The sequence below is a fragment of the Sminthopsis crassicaudata genome, chromosome 1 (genome assembly GCF_048593235.1).
Source record: "Sminthopsis crassicaudata isolate SCR6 chromosome 1, ASM4859323v1, whole genome shotgun sequence".
NCBI lineage: Eukaryota > Metazoa > Chordata > Mammalia > Dasyuromorphia > Dasyuridae > Sminthopsis > Sminthopsis crassicaudata.
The window spans coordinates 389,417,474-389,437,807 of record NC_133617.1 but is presented as its reverse complement, the minus strand read 5'-3'; the positions used below and the strand labels follow the sequence as shown (position 1 = coordinate 389,437,807).

The window sequence follows — 20,334 nt, the reverse complement described above, 5'->3', positions numbered from 1 at the left end:
CTGAGTGAAATGAGCAGAACCAGAAGATCGCTGTACACTTCAACAACAATGTTGTATGAAGATGTATTCTGATGGAAGTGGATATCTTCAACATAAAGAAGATCCAACTCACTCCCAGTTGATCAATGATGGACAGAAACAACTACACCCAGAGAAGGAATACTGGGAAGTGAATGTAAATCGTTAGCACTACTGTCTATCTACCCAGGTTACTTATACCTTCGGAACCCAATTCTTAACGTGCAACAAGAAAATTGGATTTACACACATATATTGTATCTAGGTTATACTGTAACACATGTAAAATGTATGGGATTGCCTGTCATCTAGGGGAGGGAGTAGAGGGAGGGAGGGGAAAATTTGGAAAAATGAATACAAGGGATAATGTTATAAAAAAAATTACTCATGCATATATACTGCGAAAAAAAATTTATATTTATAATTATAAATTTTTTTTAAAAAGGGAAAAAAAAAGAAAGTAGATCTTATAAAGTTAAAGAATTAGAATGATAGAATCTAGAAAAGAAAAGCTCGATTTACTACCAGTCAACAAATGCATGAAAGAATCCTAGCAGAAGAATGTTGACCTGTTCTAATCTATTGCATTCTAAAAGAAAAGCATAAAGAGATTTTAAACAGCCAAAGAAAAGAGGTGAAGTATGAGAAACAAGAATTTGAATGTCAAGATTCCAAAGTAGGTACCAGAGTATGTAAATTCTGAAGAAGTTTTTAGAAAAATCAGAAACGCTGATTGGTGCTTGGTTACTGAAGGTGTGGGAAATTGGATGGCCTTTGTGTGTTCCCTTCTACTTGAGCATTCTAAGATCGGTCAAGACTAATGAGAAGCAACTCTTTCTGATCTAGGCTAACTCACTTTTTATCGTCTCCATTTGATTCAAGGAGGAGAACATGTTATGCTTTTTTTTTGTGAAATCGCTTTTAATCGATAATGAGCATCTTATTGGATAGGAGTAAAAACTGTTTCATCTGCCCCCCTTCCCCCATTGTGATTTGCTATTCTTTGTGGTCACAGACCTTTTGGGGACTGGGCCAGTGACCATCTGTTCCAAACCCACAGAAGACCAAGTTGAATGGCAAAGTCCAAAGAACTTGTTTGTACCTTGGCCAACCAAAGGCCAAGGCAACCCTACTAGAGTTGAAACGCTATGGAAGTATGAAAAAAAAAAAAAAAAAAAAAGAAGTTGAACTACAAAGTCATCCCTTTGTCTGCTCTGGTCTCCCATGGAGGCCGAAGGAGCACCACATAGTTCTCTGAGATGTTCAGACACTATTTGCTTGACCACCAGGGGACTGGCTCATCTTTTTTTCTTGGCTGGTACAGTAAGGGTCACCCCTAAGGAATAAGTGGGATTGGTTCCACAGCATAACCATCACAGACTTTTGGTTCCACTCAGGAAAAGTTGGATATGGGGTTAACAGTGAGCAAAATGGTCTTCTCCCACATCACGCAGGTCAAGGCCAGCCACCTCGAGGGGGCTCTGACAGGTGAGGTTATTATAGGTGTACACGGGAGTCTGGCAGTCGTCCCGCTCTTGGATGGCTCGGACAAAGCGAGGCACCACACTGGGCTTTTGCAGGGAAAAATCCCTCAGCCCCTTTAGGGAACAGCTGCAGTTCCATCTGTTTCCTTCCAACCACAGTTGTTCCAGGGCTGGGAGCTGGGCTGAGAAGGTTCTAAGAGAGTTGTTCTTGAGGCTGAGATACCTGAGATTCCCCAAAGGGGCAAACAGGCTGTCAGCTATGGTTTCTATGTGGTTGTGGGAGAGGTCAAGCCAGAACAGACGTTGGAGGGAGCTGAAGGTATCTGGGGAGAGATGGGCCAGCTGGTTGTGGGAAAGAAGCAGGTACTCCAGGTTCTGGAGACCCTGGAAGAGCTGACTGGAGAGGAGTGCCAGCATGTTGGCCGTGAGGTCCAGCTCCAAAAGTTCGTGCAGCTCCATCAGGCTCTGGTCCTCGATCTCGGAGATGCTATTGTGCTTCAAGAAGAGTCTCCGTAAACCAGGGAGGCCTGAGAACGTGTGCCGCTGGACCCGGTTGAGGCAGCTGCGCTCGAGGTGGAGGCTGTGCAGTTTGCCAAGCCCCTTGAAGACCTGCTCAGGGAGGCTTTTGATGCAGTTGCTGGACAGATTCATCACAGCCACATTGAAGAGGCCGGGGAATGCCCCAACTTTGATGTCCTGGATCTGATTGTGGTTCAGGGTGAGGACTTCCAATTGGCCCAGACCCTCAAATGTCCTCTCCCCCAGGCTCCTGATCTTGTTGTGCCCGAGCTGCAGCTCCTCCAGGATCTGTAGGTCTTTGAAGGTCCTGGGCCGGAGACTGCTGATGGCGTTGTTGGACAGGCGCAGGACATGCAGGCTGAGGAGGCCCAGGAAAGTCTCCTCGAAGATGATGCCGATCCGGTTGTGAGACAGGTCCAGCCAGCGCAAGGACCGGAGGCCCAGGAAAGCCCTGGGGGCCACAGTGCTGATGAGGTTGTGGCTCAGGTAGAGCTTCTGCAGCTTCTGCAGCTTGATGAAGACATTGGCCTTGATGCTCCTCAGAGCATTCCCGCTCAGGTCCAGCTCCCGCAGCTCAGTGAGGCTGCAGAAGAGCTGGGGCTGCAAGTAAGCCAGCCTGTTCCCGGCCAGGACGAGCTCGCGCAGGTTGGGCAGGTCGTGGAACAGCGTGTCTGGGAGAACCACCAGCGAGTTCCAGCCTAGGTTTAAGTCCCAGAGGTTGGACAGCCCTGCAAAGAGACCCTCTTCCACCTTGCTGAAGTGGTTGTTGTTGAGGCTCAGGGACACCAGGTTCTGGGTGTGCAGGAAGGTGTTGGGGGCCAGGGACTTGAGCCGGTTTCGCTCCAGATGGAGGTGATAGAGGGCCCTGAGTCCATGGAAAGCGTGCGGCTCGAGGCTGCCCACCTGGCTGCTCTGCAGGTTGAGGAAATCCAGGCTGGAGAGGTTTTTGAAGGCCCCCGTGGGGAGCGTGGTGAAGTTGTTGCCATCCAGCCATAGGGCCTTGGTGGGGCCAGGCAGGTCACTGGGGAGCTGAGTGAGATTTTTGGAGCTGCAGTAGACATTGAGCTCTTCACTGTAGTCATCATAACTGCACGTGCAGACCCCCGGGCACTTGAGGAGCTCGGGATCGCCAGCCTCTGCTCCTTCCGGGCTCGAGGAGCTCCCTGCTCCAGGGCCCAGCGTTGCCCAGAGGAGCAGCAGCAGCTGCACTGCCAGGGGAATGGCTCCTGTGGGGCGGGACAAAACCTGAGTTAGGGATGGCTCCAGGACCAACAACTACTGTTCCCCCATTCAAATTAATACAGGTAAAACAGCCATCTTGGCTGTGAAAGGAAACACGGCTTTGGGGGAGTCAGCCAATCTCTCTCCTCACTCCCACTCAGTATGATTCCTGACGGTCCTTTTGGGATCTCCCGATTTCTAAAACCTCTAAAATGAAAGAGTTGGTTCTCTTAAAAATCTCCCAAACATTTCCAGTTCTTTTTCTGTGGCGCTTTCCCCTTGTGAATGTATTGATTACACCTTCCCCTCCTGTCATTTTACTGGAGGAAACAAGCTCATACATCGTCATGCAGCCCCAAGCACGTCTTGTTTTGATGGGCATGTATTTGTCCTTCTGTGCAAGAGTCCTCCTCCAGAGCCAGGGCTCCACCTCAGAACACCTGCCCTATCTCCATCCCGGTCAGCCCCTTGTTCCATCCCCTCTCTGACCTCATACCTCGGAGAGACAAAGAGTGCATCCTTCTGAGTCTGGGGTGCGTTTTACTGTCTCCCTATTGGAGCACCTTATCCCCACCCTCGTTCTTCAGACCAGGGCTCTCTCTTGTTCCCCCTGTAACATTTGTGGGGACATCGGGGGCCCCAAGTTTCAGGGTATGTGGCCTGAGAAGTTCTATAAAAATACCCCGTCTTAGCTCTCGCGCCTGGGGCTTGGAGACCTGAGCCTTCATGGAGGCTCAGAGTGGGAGAGGGGTGGAGAAAGCCAGAAAGCAGGATGCTGGAGTCCACAGTGGAAAAGGATGCTGCACTTTTACGTATTTTGTCCCCTCCACGCTAGAACACGAGCTTCCTTCCCTGCATTTTTGTTCCTGGGATCTCACTTCTTTTCCATCCTAGTGAATGGCCAAATCTTGTTACCCATTTTCTCTCTTGGGCGCCTAGGATGTAGTTCTTAATAAACAGTGATGAAATCCACAGAGTCAGAATTTAGAAGTGGGACGGACCTCAAAGACTAGAAATCTAGTCTTAACCTCATTTTACACAGAAGGCAACAGGGGCCCAGTGGGTGAAGGAATCTGTCCAAACTCAAGCAAGCACTGGACAGATTTATTTATAGACATGGAAGTGGTCATACTGAATAGGAAGGAAGGAAAAGACTGGAATTTGAACTCTGATCTGGTTTTGAATCTAACTCATTCCACTCCCTCAAAGGGCATTGTTTGTGGGGACTCCTAATTTCCAGTCACAAGGGAGTGTTGGATATCCTCAGACCCTAAAAACTTTGGCCAGGGGGCATACAAAGAGCCAGGTAGGTGCTTTAGGGGCAATGGGATTGGCAATGGAATCATTTCATGGCAGAAGGCGATGAAAGCAAGGTAGTATTTAGGGATGCCTACAGCCCATTCATGGAAGGCTTTAAATGGGGAAATTGAGGTTCACAGAGGCTTAGGTGTATGTCACCCAGCTAAGTAGCAGAGCCAGGATTTGAACCTTGATCTCTTGCCTCAGAGTGCAATGCTACTTCTTCTGTAGACCAGAAGGGGTCCTTATCCCCTGAGGCACGAGACTGGTGCTAAGGGACTCTGGGTTTCCAGCTGCCAGTCCTGCTGGAGGAAGGCTGGCCAAGAACTAGAGCCCCTTATGGGAACCCTGGACTGCCCCAGCAGATGCAAGGGGGCTCAGTTATCCTCTAAGCACATCCACTGACGCTGCCTGGAGCTGGGGGAGTTCTTACCCCCTCTTTAGCCTGCTCTTGTTCTGAGGGCTCAGAATGGCTGGGAGAGGGACCTCCTTAAAGCACTGGCCAAGGGGCTGATTGACAGGGAGGGGAAAACTCCTATTTTCTCCAAATAGGAATTTAATCCTTTTGAGATGTTGGCAAAGACCTCAGCTTACCCTCTGCTCCTGGATAAGCCCCTATAGCTTCAAATTCACTTCTGTTCCTTTAAGACCATGTGTATATGGGGGAGAGAGAACCAAGCAGCAGCCCAGAGACCCTCCAGGGCCCTTCCCTGGCCCCCCACAGCCACATTCCTGGCTCCACACAAACTGCCACCTCTCCATCTGAGAGGCTGGACCTACCACCTGGGAGTCTTGCTATCCTTCCCCTGCTCTGGGGGGCTTGTTGCCTGAATACTAGCATCTTCCCCCTCCTCACCCTAGCCATGGGAATCTAGCTAGCCCCGAGCTGGAGGCTGCACCCAGGCACCTGGATAGACCGTTCATGGTGTGGGGTCCCTGGAAAGATGAAGTTGGATACAGAGAGCCCTTGTTCCCCAGAAAAGGGAGAAAACCAGGAGACCCAAGCAATGCTCCCGCTTTCAATTTTGGAGTAAAGAAGTCGGGGGTGGAGGAAGGTGTCTATCTCTGCAGGAAGTTCCCATAGGAGCCTGCTCAGTCTCCAGGGCATGGGGTACCCCTGTCCACCCTCCCACCCCCCTGCCTTACCTTTCCTCTGGGTCATCCTAGTGGAGTGGCCAGGCTAGGCAGCAGGGTCCCGTCTAGCAATGCTGCTCCTGCTGTCTGGATTTCCTCACTGCTAGTAGTGCAGCAACCACCCTGACACCCAGCCAGCACAGCCCAGCTTGGCCCAGGTTCCTTTAACCCTCCAGGTGCCAGGTGGAAGTGGAAGGAGGCTGTGTGTTTGGGCGGGTGCGGGGCACCTAGCAGAAGGGCTGCTCCAAGTTCCTTTTCTTATCCCTAATTCTTTCCCGCTGAGTCAGAAGTGCCTGGAGCAGCATCTCTAACTGAAAACAGATGCCCAGAGCAGCTCGACAGAGACGGGGACAGACTGGGGGGCTTCTGGGCTGGGGGGGCAGTGTGAGGATCAACTCCGCCGCCTCAGGAAGGCTCATGCAGATACCTGGCAGGTGTGGGGAGTCCAGCTTGAACAGCTAGTTCCGTGGACCCCTGGGAAGCTAAACGATTGCCTACTTTGGAAAGTTACCCCTCTCCCTTTACTAATACAAACTCCCAAGGATCCCACACCCCAAACCCCCAAAAACCCAAGTACAACCTGTGACTCGGGGGCAGCTAAGAATCCTTCCTGCTCTCAAATTGGATCAGAGTTTATGCTGGGCCTTGGACAAATGGTCCCTCAAGGGGATTTGGGGGCAGTTGGGAAAAGAGGGATTGCTGGGCTCCCTCAGAGGTCCCTCCTCCCAACTCTGAATGGGGCAGGGTATGCCAGGGGTCAAGAAGCTGCCATCGTATTTCACCATGAGTCTGGCTTTCTGGTTTGGATCAATGGGACAACCTGCCCTCAGACTGAAGTTTCCTAAGAGTTCTGCTGGTGTCAGCTGCCTTGGGCTTTTTAGGATCCCTGGAGGAGGTGAGAGAAGGGAGCTGTCTGACTGACAGTGCCCTGTTCCCGGGCTGGCCCTGCCTCTTACGGGGACCCCACTGTAGCCCCAGGATCCCAGTCTCCTCCCCTCCTGGCTGGGACGCAGTGGCTGCCCAAGCTCTGGCCCCGGTGCCACAAGCAGCCCCCTCTTCTAGGAAAGCCTGGCAGGGTTATTCACTAATCTATGTTTGCTTTCCCCAGTGGCTCTTCTCCCGCATTGGGGGTGCTGAGCTGTCAGAGAGGGAGGCAAGCGAGGTGATTCTTTTTCCCCATGAGCAGCGCAGGCAGAGGGTCATTTCCTAAGCCACCTCAGGTGCCCTCGCTCTAGAACTCACCGGAGCTGGCTTTCTCCCGGGTCTAGCCTTCTAAGCTTCCCCACCTGCCCTAGCATAAAAGCAGGGCTTTGGGAGAAAAAGCTTCTGGCTGAGCCTTCTGACCTCTTCTGTGTCTCCAGGAGTTCTCCAGCCCCTGGCTCCCAGATCTAGGAGTTCTGGCCTGCTGAAGGCTCTTTCTTGAGCTCGGGAAACATTTGTGAACACTATGAGGGTGGGCCAGAGCAACCACTACCGCTGCTTCTATTAGGAGAGGAAGAAAGGGAATGAAAATAGTGGAGAAAAGAATGAATCCCAACCCTTTTGTGTTGTGTTAGCTCTGGGGAATTTCTATAATCTTTCTGAGCTTCATCTGTAAAATGGGGATAATACCTATAGTCCTTCACTCACAGGAGCTTTGTAAGTGCTTCACAAGCTTCCAGAAGCTCTGCACACGTCCGCTCTCCACAGCAATCCCTCTATCAGTGTATACTGTGTTTCTGTCTATCTCAGGAGAACATAGACTTTCAGGGCTCTTCAGGCTTTGCCTGCTAGGCCTCTGGCTTGGCCCTCTCCGCACTGGGACTCACTCAGAGAGAGGGGAGAGCAGAGCGCTCAGGGACTGTGCGCTCCACAAGTTACAGCTGGGCCCTGGATCCTGAAAACCTGACCCTCCCTCTCCGGCCAGGTTCTGGCCTCCGGGTCTGATCCACACAAGGACAAATAGGCAGCTAAGTCCATCCATTCATCTGCTTCTTTTCGTATGCCCACTGCTTAGTATAGCATCCATAGTTTAATGAATGTTTATCGATTGATGTCTGAAAGCCTAGTGATTAAATGACTTGCTCAAAACCATAAATGTAAGAAAACATCCTGTGCGAGTCTCCTTGATTTTAAAACCTGTTCTTTCCAGAAGACTTCTGTACTAGTCATTATAATAATACATTTTAGAAATCTTATATTTGCATAAGAGTTTTATATGCAGGATGTCCCAAAAGATATAGTCTAGGTGATATGAGTATCACCCAGAGGTCAGTTTGCTTTAACTTTCCTTAATCTATAAAATGGGGCTAACAATAGCACTACCTTCCAGGGTTATATCGAGGAGCAAATGAGATGATTGTAAAATTCTTAGCCCCATGTCTGACATATAGTTAGAACTTTGTAAATTTTCAATTAGTATTATTACCTCATTAGGTCCTCCCAACAGCTCTGAGCTGTAAATTCATTCACCCCAATTATCTTGCAGGGTGGAACATTAGAAAAGAGTAGAGATCTGGGCTCTTTCCATTTAATAGCTCCCCCTTTGTTCTAGCCAGATTTGTTTGGTTAATTTATTATCCTTATCTAATACTTATGTGTCTTTTTCTAGGACTGACCCTGGGCTAAAACAACTCATCACCTTTGTCCCTAAAACTCCTTCTGTCTCCTCCTGCACTTTCTGAGCTTCTGACCATACATGCTCATTTTAACTTTTGAGTTCTGCCCCCAAGATTACCAACTCGACTTCCTTCAAAGACCTGGGTCATTTCTGTCCTCGGGATCTCATAGTCATTGCTCACCCAAACCCCCTTCCCACTTTAGTGATCCTGCCCTCAAAATGAATCAATCTCTCTTCTAATTTGCTTATTCTAAGTTTGATACCGGTTGGCCAGAACCTTTGGATCTGGGGAAACCATGAGTTTGTGGCAGGTGAACACTCAAATTCCCTTCTATTTTTTGAATTATGGATGCTGAAGGGAAAAGATTAGATCCAAGGGACCCCAAAAATTTTCTTTTATTTTTTTTTGGAAGGCTATTGGGATTAAGTGACGGGTCCAGTCACACAACTAGGAAGTGTTGAATGTCCGAGGCCATATTTGAACTCAAGTCCTCCTGACTCCAGGGCTGACACTATCCACTGTACCTTCTATCAGCCTATAACCCCAAGATTTTTAGAACCTCTTTGTGTAGTTAATATAAAAGATTGCAAACGTGTGTGTAAACTGAAGGGATGAGATAAATATAATGTAATATAATTATAATGACTATAATGGGTGTAGTAAAGGGATAATGTGGGGATATATATCCCCAGGCTTGCTCTTTACTTCACTCAGAATAGGACCAGGACTCATAAAGCAGACCTCTGGTTGGCGCTGAGGGGCTTTGATCAGTCCAACCAGGCCATTTAGAACTTCAGGGATGGTTTCTGATTCCTCTCTGAATCTAGGCCTTTTCTCCATTAGACTTGTCCAAGCCAGGTGGAGAACATGGCCAGGTTTCCAGGAAAAGGCCAACCCTGTTGGCCTCCCTGATCCTGTGCCTCCCTCCCCCCAGTCCTTGCAGTTTTGTTCCTCCCTATCAATCCCTTGAACTCAGCAAGGCAGGGAAAAACCCCTTCAGATCTGGGAAAGCCTTCTAGATCTCCCATTATTTCACCCTCTTTAATATTTGAGGCTTCTTTTTTTCTGACATCCCACACCAAAATCCCAGGCCTTGTCCCCTGCTCTCCCACCTACACATTGCTCAGTGGCAATCAACTTTATCTCTTTTCCCTTTATTGAGCTTTGATTCTTTTCCAGATCATTTCTCAGCTTCTATTCTGAGAAATTATAGATCCACGGGGAGAAAGTCCACACCCAGAAAGGCCTGAGGACAGTTTACACAGTAGAAAGTGCAGATTCAGCAGGGATTCTGGGGCCAGGAATACTGAAACTAGGGACTTCTCAGGATTCAGAAACTCAGCTCGAGAAAGTTCTTCAACCATAACTTTCCTCTCTAGTTTAAGACCTGAAAAAGCAGAGGTCAGCCTCTCAGGGAACACTAAAGCTCAGGTCCCATAGAACAATCAACAAAAGAAACTCCCATTATTTTTCCCCTAGGCCTTTAGATTAACCCAATTCTGTGTCAATCCTAGAATACTTGTAGGTCATTAGCCAAGGAGCCCTTCTCCCTAACTTCAGGACAATGTCATGAGCTCATCACATGTGGGTGGAATGGGGCGGGAGGAAAGAAAAAAACCACCTAGGTTTTTTGGAGGAAGGCGGGAGGAATGGAGCTTGTGCCCCAATCTGCGCCTGCACTGAGATAATGACCTCACTATCAAGAGATGGATAGTATGTCTCGTTCGGCATGAGTCTTCTGGAATCGTGGTGGCCAGCATGTTGCCCAGTCCCAGTTCTTTGTGCTCTTGTTATATCATGCTCTCCGTGCCTCTCATGGTCACTTTGTATCCATTTGTGCAGATTTCCCAGGTTTCTCCCAAACTGTGCCCTTCGTTACACTTTCTTATACAATAGCACTCCATCACATTTCTGAGTAGCCAGAAGGACCTTGACAGAGAAAGCCTGAATCTTCGTAAACAATCTGGGAGCCTGGCTACTCCCAGAGGCCAGCTGGAGGAGCACTGATAGGATTATACGGACCCTTTCCATTTTGTTAGACTTTTTGTTCTTATCTAGGCTTTTGTTCAACTGGACTTTCAATTATAGTCCCATCTCCAGGCAGAGGTCTCCAGAAACCTCACCTTATTGTATTTAATCCCAGCCAAATTATGTCAAACCGGAGATTATATTCCCCTTGTAAAAGATCGGCTCTTGTAGATCTTTTCTAATTCTTTTTTAGGGTTAACTTGCCAGTCAATGGCATATCCTTATTATAGCTAACTTTTCTATATGAGTCAGTGGTGTACTCCTGGTTAATTCTGAGTTCCACCAAGGAACTTGTCTTTTCCTTTTTTAAGATTATGTATTCAGCCCGCTTGTAACAGTGTAATAAAATCTTTGCCTCTTGATTTGGAAGTCTATGGCTACAAATTCTTTTGGAATGACTCTCAACACCAACTTGTAACCTTAATATACTTTGGGGTCTCACCTGTACTCATCATTTTGGTGGCTAACCCCATCATCCTGGTGACTTGGTATGGGAAGAATTTGTACCCCATAACATCAACAATAACTTGTTCAGACAATTTGTGGCTCCTTCTCAGTTTCCAATTGACCACAAAACGAGTTGCTATATTTTTGTACATATGGATCTTTTTTTATCTCTTTGGATGTAGAAACCTATTAGCAGTATTGATGGCTCAAAGGATATGCACAATTTGGACATGGTTCTGAATTGCTTTGCTGGACCATTCACAGTTCCATAAAGAATTATTACTATACTTGTTTTTCACTAGGATATTATATGCTATTGGTAAAGTTGTGAATTAATTCAACCATTCTGGAGAGCAATTTGTAACTAACTATGCCAAAGGGATATAAACTACGTATAACCTTCAAACCAGCAGTGCAACTACTAGGTCTTTATCCCAAAGAATTTTTTTTTTTCCCCCTGAGGCTGGGCTAAGTGACTTGTCCACACAGCTAATAAGTGTTAAGTGTCGGAGGCCACATTTGAACTCAGGTCCTCCTGACTTCAGGGCTGGTGCTCTAGCTACTGTACCAACTAGCTGCCCCCCTCAGAGATCTTAAAAGAGGGAAAAGGACCCACATGTGGAAAAAATGTTTGTAGTAGCTCTTTTTGTAGTGGCAAGGAATTGGAAATTGAGGGTATAAAGGACATACTGGATCTTAATCCTGAGCCCCAAACTAGCAAAATCACTAAAATTATGTCTAGACTCGCTGGGCTCATTGAAGGAACTTTTGCCTTGTAAACTATTCCTTGAATCCACATAACCAAGTTGAACATTAATATGTTTATAGAGCTGCTAAGCCCACAGAAGGAATCCTTACCCTGTAGACTTTTCCTTGAACCCAGGTAACAAGTTCCTGTTTTGACTAACTCTGTTTTTAACAGATCCTGTGGTTAAGCTACAGTCTGAAAAAGATTCTGTTTTTAGCAGCCTTAGTATTCCTAACATGGCTTAGAGCCAAAATTATAATACATAAGCTTTCTTCCTTCTGACCCTAATTGCCTATTAATCACCCATGCTATTTGGCCTCTCTGCTTTGTGGAAAGAAAGACTTCAAGAGAATTCTGTTTGAGTGTTCTCCAAACCAAATGCTCTCCCGTAGCAAGGGAATATTCATCAGTTGGGGAATGGCTGAATAAGTTCTAGTATAGGAATGTAATGGAATATTATTGTTCTACAGGAAATGATAAGCATATTTCAGAAAAACCTGGACTTAACATGAATTGATGCTGAGTGAAATGAGCAGAATCAAGAAAACATACATACTAACAGCAACACTGTGTGATGATCAGTTATGATGGATTTAGCTCTTTTCAACAAAACAGTGATCCAAGACAATTCCAATAGACGAGATGGAAAATGCCATATTCAGAGAAAGAACCTATAGAAACTGAATGTGGATCAAAGCAAACCAATTTTACTTTTTTTTCTTTCTTGTGGTTTTTTCCCTTTTGTTCTGATTTTTCTTTCACAACATAACATGGAAATATGTTTAAAAGGATTGTACATGTATAACCTATATCAGATTGTTTGTGATCTTGAGGAAGGAGGAGGTAAAGGAGGAAGAGAGAAAAAAATTGGGAAACAACACTTTACAGAAATGAATATTGAAAATTATCTTTACATGTAATTGGAAAAAAATATATTAATAGGGTGGAAGAGAAAAATGTACTTGGGCAGCTAGGTGGCACAGTGGATAGAGCACCAGCTCTGAAATCAGGAGGACCTAAGTTCAAATCCGGCTTCAGACACTTCACACTTCCTAGCTGTGAAACCTTGGGCAAGTCACTTAACTCCAATTGCCTAAAAAAAAAAAAAAAAAAAAAAAAAAGTACTTGTTTTCCCATAGTCCCTCCCAGAATGTTATATTTTCTTTTTTGTTATCTTTGTTAATTTCATGACTGTGAAGTGGTACTTCAGAGCTGTTTTAATTCATATTTCTCTAATTATTGGCTTGGTGGTGCCATGAATAGCACTGGGCCTAGAGACAGAAACACCAATGTGGCCTCTTACACTTCTAGCAAGGCAAGTATATATTTATTTTAACCTCTGTCTGCCTCAGTTTCTTAGCTGTAATATGGCAATAATAATAGCACCTAGCTCCCAATATTATGAGCATCAAATGAAATAATGTTTGTAAAGAACACGATGCCTGGGATTATAGTAAGCATTTAATATATATATATATATATATATATATATATATATATATATATATATATATATATATATATTTTTTTTTTTTTTTTTTTTGTAGAGAATCTTTGATATTTTTGAATATGGAACATATAGGTGGCACAGTGGATAGAATACTAGGCCTGGAGTCAGGGAGATCTCATCTTCCAGAGTTCAAATCTGCCCTGAGATACTAGCTGTATGACCTTGGGCAAGTCACTTAATCCTGTTTGTCTCCAGTTCCTCATCAGTAAAATGAGGGAGAGAAAAAAACTGCAAATTCCTCTACTATTTGTTAAATGACACTAATTTCTGCTATTTTGGTAGGAAAAGACCAATCTTCAATTCACTTTAAAGAAACTGAGTTTCTAAAAAAATCATTCTCAAGTTTCTCCTGCCAGCAAAACTCTGAAGTTCTTCTACCAGGTCCCAAAGAATAGGATACTACTGAAAAAAAGTGAAGAACCGAGTGATTTTTTAATTAAATGTGGTCATTTTTCTTATGCTGGCTTGATAGCATTAACAAGCAGTTAATATTTCTCCAGTTATTTAGATGTCTTTAATTATGTGGAGAATGTTTTACTGTATTCATGTCATTTCTGGATGTATCTTGGCAGGTCAACTCCTCAGTGTTTTATACGATCTGTAGTTATTTTAAATGGAATTTCTATTTCTTCTTGCTGGATTTTTAGTAACAGAAATGTTGATGATTTGAATGGATGTAGTTTCTATTTTGTAATTTTAGTAAAGCTGTTGTTTTAGCTATGTTTTTTTTTTTTTAAACAATGCTAGGATTTCCTAATAATATAAATCAACTGCAAAAAGTGATAATTTTGCTAGTTTTTTTTTTTTTTTTTTGCTAGTCCTTATTCCTTCAGTTCTTTTTTTTATTACTATAGCACAGTATCATTTATGGCATGGTATTTAATAGTAACAGGAAAGGCCTCTGACTTACTCCCATTATAGATAACACTGACTGTTGGTTTTAGATAGGTACTACTTATCATTTTAAGTAATGTTCCACTTATTTTTTTGTTTTCTAGTGTTTTATATAGGAATAGGTGTTACATCTTATGATATAGAATTTTTGTTGTTTTTGTTATTTATATGATCAATTATATAATACAAATTTTCTTTCTTTGTTTTTTTTTTTTTGGAGGCTGGGGTTAAGTGACTTGCCCAGGGTCACACAGCTAGAAAGTGTGTCTGAGACTACATTTGAACTCGGGTCCTCCTGAATTCGGGGCTGGTGTTCTATCCATTGCGCCACCTAGCTGCCCCTATAATACAAATTTTCAAAAAATTAAATCAGCCCTTCATTCCTGGTACAAAATCCTGCCATCTTTTTTATGAGAATTTTCTTAGCAGAAATATGGGACATGTTTTCTTCTCTGAAAGTCTATCCACAGGAAGGCAACAACCTAGATATAGAACCTCAAACCCCCCAACATGTGGTGCAGTTAAAGAGAATAGTTGACTGGAACTCAGGACACTTGGGTTCTCAGAGAGGGATATTGAATCTTCCAGGAGTCCCAATTCTACCATTAACTCACTGTGTGACATTGGAAAGTTACTTTCTCTCTGGATCTTAGTTTTCTCCTCTAAAATGAGTGAAATGATCACAGAAGTCCCTCCCCTACTGATAATCTATGATTCTTGGATTCTAAAAGAGTTGAAATAACCATTTTCATGGAGCTCAGAAGTTGCAGAACATTAGTCACATCCTTAATTGTGTTGCCTACTAGCCTATAGGGTAAGAGAGGGAAGTAACCTGGTTCCTGAAGGCATGCCCAGTTGAGTAACCAGGAATGTTCTGATCGTGAAAAGCCCAAATAGCCAGTTTTACTGAGGCTTGAGAAAGCCAGCAGTGCCTTAGATCCTCATTTAGGGGCCCAAAATGTGGAGACCTGAATCATAAATATAGCAAGACTATCCAACAAGCCATACTCCTGAATTTTCAACATTAAGAATTCTTGGATGATTTTTTTTGATGACACTATTAAATTATTCTACTGGTTATTTCTTACTATAGCATGCAAATAATGTATGCATTTTAGGTAAGGAAAAATTTTAGTAACTTGTGTCCAGTGATGTTAGCTAGGATCAGAACTAGAGGGTCTAAGGATCCTAAATCCTTGAATGCTTTAGTGTCATGGAAGTATTACATGGGATAATCCTTGAGGTCTCCCCAACTCTGGCAATCTGTAATGCTAAATGAGGCATGTAGGAGGTTTTCTACCATAAATAGAAAGGAGCTTCAGGAAACTTAGTAAACTCAAGGCATCATGCTTAGGCCTATATGTCTGTTGGCTAAGGCCATATGATTTCCATTCTAGAGGAAGATGTAGGGAGATAGCATAGTTCCTACAGGGGCCTTCAGTAAGTTGCATGTATTAATTGGCCGAGTAAAGGAGCAAGGACTAATTTGGGGGGCCATGAAAACCATCTGAACCTGCAAAGGTTCTTTTCTCAGATTTCCACAAGGAGAGCAGGGGGCGGTTTGCAATCAAATGATAAACATTTCCAATTCTAGACAGCAAAGTAAGAGAAACCAACAGATCCAATTCAGCAATCTTCTGTTTTCAACAGTGAAAGGTTTATTAGTGAAACCATTACACGCTATGTCTACTCAACACTTATCACAGAAGATAAAATTTAATTCAGAAACAAGAATAATACTCCACAGTGCTTCTCTTTGAGGAGCTCAAAGTGCAGAACAGACACAGGTTCCATCTTCCCCTCCAACAGGGAACAGCAGGAATTCCTCCCCTCCCACAGGAGAATGGATATACATCCCTCACAGGCTCACTGATTCACAGCTTCCCCTGGGCTTTTACACCGGCTTCATCACCTTGCATAGCACAAAAGGGGCAAGCCAATGGCTGCCTATTTTTCACAAAATTATACTCAAACTTATTAAAAAAAAAAAAAGAATCAGAAGATTTACCATCCCCACTGCCTTTCAAATGCAGAAATGAATCTTTGTAACTAGAAAGTCTGTGAGCTGGGGAAAAAAAAAGCAGTTAGAGTGCTGGAAGCTCTCTTCTTGCCAGTCACTTGACAGGCAGTTATACAACAGGGACCACTTCATCCCCCTACCTCGGCACCTCCTAAAAAGACTAGGGTGAAGTTACCCAACTTCCCAGGGATCCTGACCTGTTTTCCGAATAAGATCTAAGCAACCCTACAGACTGATCTGCACTTGGGGAATGGGTCTGAGACTACTGGCCTTCTGTCAGTGCTTGGGTGGTATTAAGCCCCAGCTCCTCCTACTGCAGGGTAACAGTGGCCACGCTGGAGAACTGCTGAGGGCAGAAATGGGCGGGCAGCCAGTTAGAGCTAATCATGTTCTGGTTCTATCTTGGGCACAAAAGGACTACGGTGAGGAGTCAGAAAAGCAAGAATGTTCTCAAAGCTGGGGGACACTGAAGAACCCTCCTAACGGATGATGGGCAAGGGACAAAAGGAGAAAAAAGCCCTTTCTCTGAGTCGTAAGGCTTAGCACCTCTAACTGTTTCTAGACCCCCAAATTGAGACCTGGTGTCTTCTCTGGGAGCCTTTTCTAGCTTTAGGACAGTCTTCCTCACTTCTTCCTTCTGGCTTCTGCTGAAGGAGCTTCCAAGCGCTCGTACCTGCTCTGTTCAATCATCACCAATCTCGGAGTCGGATTTTTGTGGAGGATGAGGAGACAACTAGGGTTACATCCTCACTTATAGGCAAGGCAAAGAGAAAAAAAAGTGATCACGCCAACCTAACTCTCCCTGGGCTCCCAATCACTTTCTCATTAAAAACAAACCAAAAAACACAGCCCACTAACTGCCACCAAAAAAAAAGTCACCCGAACAGCCCCCAAGTAAGTGCCCACTGTTTTGGTTTCTTCATCACTGGAGGAGAGCTCACTCAGCAGTCCTATGGTCTGAAGGAGAGCTCTTAGGGCTCCTCTGTGAGCCCGGCTTTTGAGCAAAATGCAGGTGTGGCCATAAAAAAATAAGACAGACAGACTTCCATGGTAACTTATGGAAATTAGGTCTCCTTACTTGATAATCATGTTGTGTTTGAAGGCCCTGACCTACCCCCTTTTCCCTCCCACTAAGAAACATAGAAAAAAAAATTAAATGTTAATGAAATCCTGCCAATACTGAACTCACAATTTATTCTCTGAATTAACATGTCCAAAAGGAATCATGCTAAACCAATGTTTTGGGTCAAAATTATTAAGAGAGACATTGGAACTTTAGGGCTTAAATGCAATTAGCCAAGTTGGAGAAGGCTTACTCTTTGAGCATCCATTGCATATGGCAACTATATGTCTATGGTAAAGAAATGTCAAGTTCCCTTTGATAAAAAGGCAAACCTGTGAATATGTTTTTGAAGACATTTGACAGGGTGAGTCACTATAGCTGGAAAAACATCATAAAATACTGCTTATTTCACAACTGGAGGAAAACAGTTACGGAGACCAGTTTCATGATGGAGCCATGAAGGAGCAAACAGGAGTTATGTAGACTGGTTAAGGATGGAATTTTCAAAGAATTCTTTGCCACTGCTGATTAACCATTTCTCATCTTCCCAGACACATTTCTGTTCAAATAGGGGAACAGACATGGCATTATCTTTGTCAAATGCTATATCAAAAGGACTGCAGGTTGCCATGGGACTTCAGTCTATCACTGAAGCGAGAGGTCAGGCCATTTAATGTTTAATAATGATAACACTATCTTGGACAGACCAAAATTACTTGTAGGTATCTTCTTAGATAGAGGCTAAATAGGCAATTTGTGTCAAGTCAACAGACAGAGCAAACTGCAAAGCGTATGTCCAGGTTGTTTGGCTCTGGTGGAGTTAAAAGTCCTTAATATCTGAAAATTGAATTTCTATATACAGAAATGTTAAATGTTTCAAGTTGTTTTCAAACTTTTGAATTTTTAAATCTCTCAGACCAAGATAATTCTCTCAAAGATCCTTTTTCACCTCCTCTAAGTCCTAGTCAGGTTGGGGTGGGGCCAACCTCACAGAAGACATGACCTCAATAATTTTGTTACTATTCAAATAAGCCAGGAGAAAGAATGGCATATAATTCAGCAAAACATTAACTCCAAGTACTAGCTGGCCTTAGAAATTATCTTGAGTGTAGGGAAAGGTCTCAGTGAAAAACTGATAAAGGAGGACCCATTTTAAATGCTGGGTTAACTTGAAGCAATGAGAAAGACTTCTTTTGTAAAGAAGCAATGAAGGAAGAGAGGCTAAACTGGAATATGGACCAGACCCTTCTTCTCCCTCCCTCTGGAAGCAGACCCCCAAGTGTCTTCCTGGGATTTGTCCAGACTTATTTAGAACAAATATGAACTTAAGAGTTGAAAAGAACTCAAAAAGCAAGCTGAGCCACAGTCAAAGCCTGGGGCCTTTCGTTGGGGTCAATTTCCAGGATAAGGATATTTCACAAAAGCATAGGATTGACCACATTATACTTATCTCCTCTCCCCTTAAGCACTTAAGGAAAGTGTGCTTGCAGAATCACAACTGATCATTTACAGAATCTGAAAGCAAAAAATTTATGAATAAATATTCTTTAAATTTTTTATCTCATAAATATGCCACAGAATGTCTGGCAAAAGAAACAAAGGGCTTTTAAAGACAATTTTAAAATAAAACACAAACCACAAAGAAGAATGATTCTCCCACAATAACAGAAATTAATTACCTAAAACATCAGAATACCCATGTTACTGTAAAAAGGACTAGCAGGAGAAATTTGCATTGTGATCATTTCTGCGGGGAACTTCAGTCTTTGGGCACCTTGAAATTATCTTTTTCCTTTCGAATGGCCCTCATGGTCGTCACAGGGTCAGTCTCCCCAGCATGCTGCTGTACTGTCTTCTCCCTGCCAAGACCAAAGCAAGAGACACAGAGTGCAGTATATGGCAACGGGCACATACACTGTCTTCGGTACTGCCCTCATCCCAAGTCCAAAGGAAAGGGGTCAGAAAGCAGCCAAACATGCCAAGGAAGAGCAGCAGGCTTGGGGAAGCCCTCTCCCCTTAGAGCACACTCTCTCCAACCAGGCTGATGAAAGTACAGATGAAGAAAAATATTCCACTTGGAATCTGCTGATATTCTTGAAGATGAAATCATGTTATTCAGTGGTTAGTTTTGTTTTCCTTTATTGCAAAATAGAGGAAAGTGAGATGGATAAATGGGGGCCAACTCAATTTTGGTCAGCCTAGTAACCTTGCCAATTCTTTTATCAACATTCCAAACACAAGTAAGTGAAGATACTATTTCAGTAGCATGTTTTTAGACTAAATTTCAAACACCTGAAAACTGATTTCTTCCATGATGCAGTCTGAGGGTTGGCATTTTCAGCATCCTTTTTTCCCTCATAAGCAATGTTATAAGAACCTAAAGTTCAACATATTCCTGTCATCACCTTTCACTCCCGGGTTCTGAAGTTGCAGGACCTAACTAGCAATTTTGTCAAGTAAGGAAAAAAGGGTAGGGAATGAGCTCCAGGTCTGGTCACTTCTCTAGCATTGTGATATTATTAAAGGCCTACTGGTTGCTGCCCCAACTCCTAAGTCCTTTGGGGAAGAGAGGATGTGTGCACATGTGCTTGTGTGTATACATGCACTTGTACATCATCTAGAAGGGCTCTACAAGTTCACACACAAAAAAGATTTCTTCAACTTAAAGGAAAACTGCCAAACCTTTTTTGGCTGGGCAGATCTTGCTAATTCCATGTCAATGTATTGATAAGCAAGTGGTCACATCACATCTCTTTCAGACACAGAAATGTTAAGAATTTATCTTTCTTTTTATTCCCATAAAAAATGTTCCTCCGTTTTCAGGGATATTGCAGAAACCTCCTTTTGGGAGTGAAACAAGCAAACAAGAATATGGAATGGCCAGAGTTCAGACCCATATAGATCAAAAAAACTTTGTGGAGCCATATCCTAAGAGCTCCTCCTTCTTAAGCCATATAAATGGATTAAACAAGTGAAATTTTCCCATGGTCAAACTCCTTCAATTCCTCCCTTTGAATCTGAGATCCTTTTTTTTTTTTTTTTTTTTTTCCTCCAACTTTGAATTGCCTTCATCATGTCTCCTTAAGGCACATACAGAAAAGTCCATGTACTCACACTTACCTCACTCGCATGAATGGGTTGTATGTAAATTCCTCAGCAAGAGTAGATGGTACAGCTGGTTCTCCGACAGCACATTTTGTCTTCAAAGAAATATATCACAATTCAAAAGAATTTTGTATTTTGAATATTTCGAAAGAAATATTTCACAATGGGTAGTTGTTTTTTAAAGACTGGACTTAAAAAACTTTGTTGCTGAACTTAAATGTAATATAATTAGAGGAGGGCAATG

General features: G+C 43.7%; 2 protein-coding genes across 5 annotated transcripts in view; both read right to left on the bottom strand.

Moving 5' to 3' along the window:
- Window positions 1–412: 412 nt before the first annotated feature.
- IGFALS (insulin like growth factor binding protein acid labile subunit) lies at window positions 413–5,907 on the bottom strand. The gene is made up of 2 exons (XM_074279577.1): window positions 5,688–5,907; window positions 413–3,247 (listed from the first exon to the last, which is right to left on the bottom strand). Exons 1-2 carry the CDS (start codon window positions 5,701–5,703, stop codon window positions 1,434–1,436), a joined length of 1,830 nt encoding a protein of 609 aa, XP_074135678.1. The 5' UTR covers window positions 5,704–5,907; the 3' UTR covers window positions 413–1,433.
- Window positions 5,908–18,514: 12,607 nt separating this feature from the next.
- HAGH (hydroxyacylglutathione hydrolase) overlaps window positions 18,515–20,334 on the bottom strand; it is a 29,106-nt gene continuing 27,286 nt past the window's right edge. For all 4 annotated transcript variants that reach the window (XM_074279575.1, XM_074279573.1, XM_074279574.1 and 1 more), the window contains exons 8-9: window positions 20,106–20,185; window positions 18,515–18,844 (exon numbers count right to left, since the gene is read on the bottom strand). In XM_074279575.1, coding sequence (XP_074135676.1) covers window positions 18,745–18,844; window positions 20,106–20,185 — 180 coding nt within the window. In that variant the 3' untranslated portion in view covers window positions 18,515–18,744. The remainder of the gene's footprint in view (window positions 18,845–20,105; window positions 20,186–20,334) is intronic.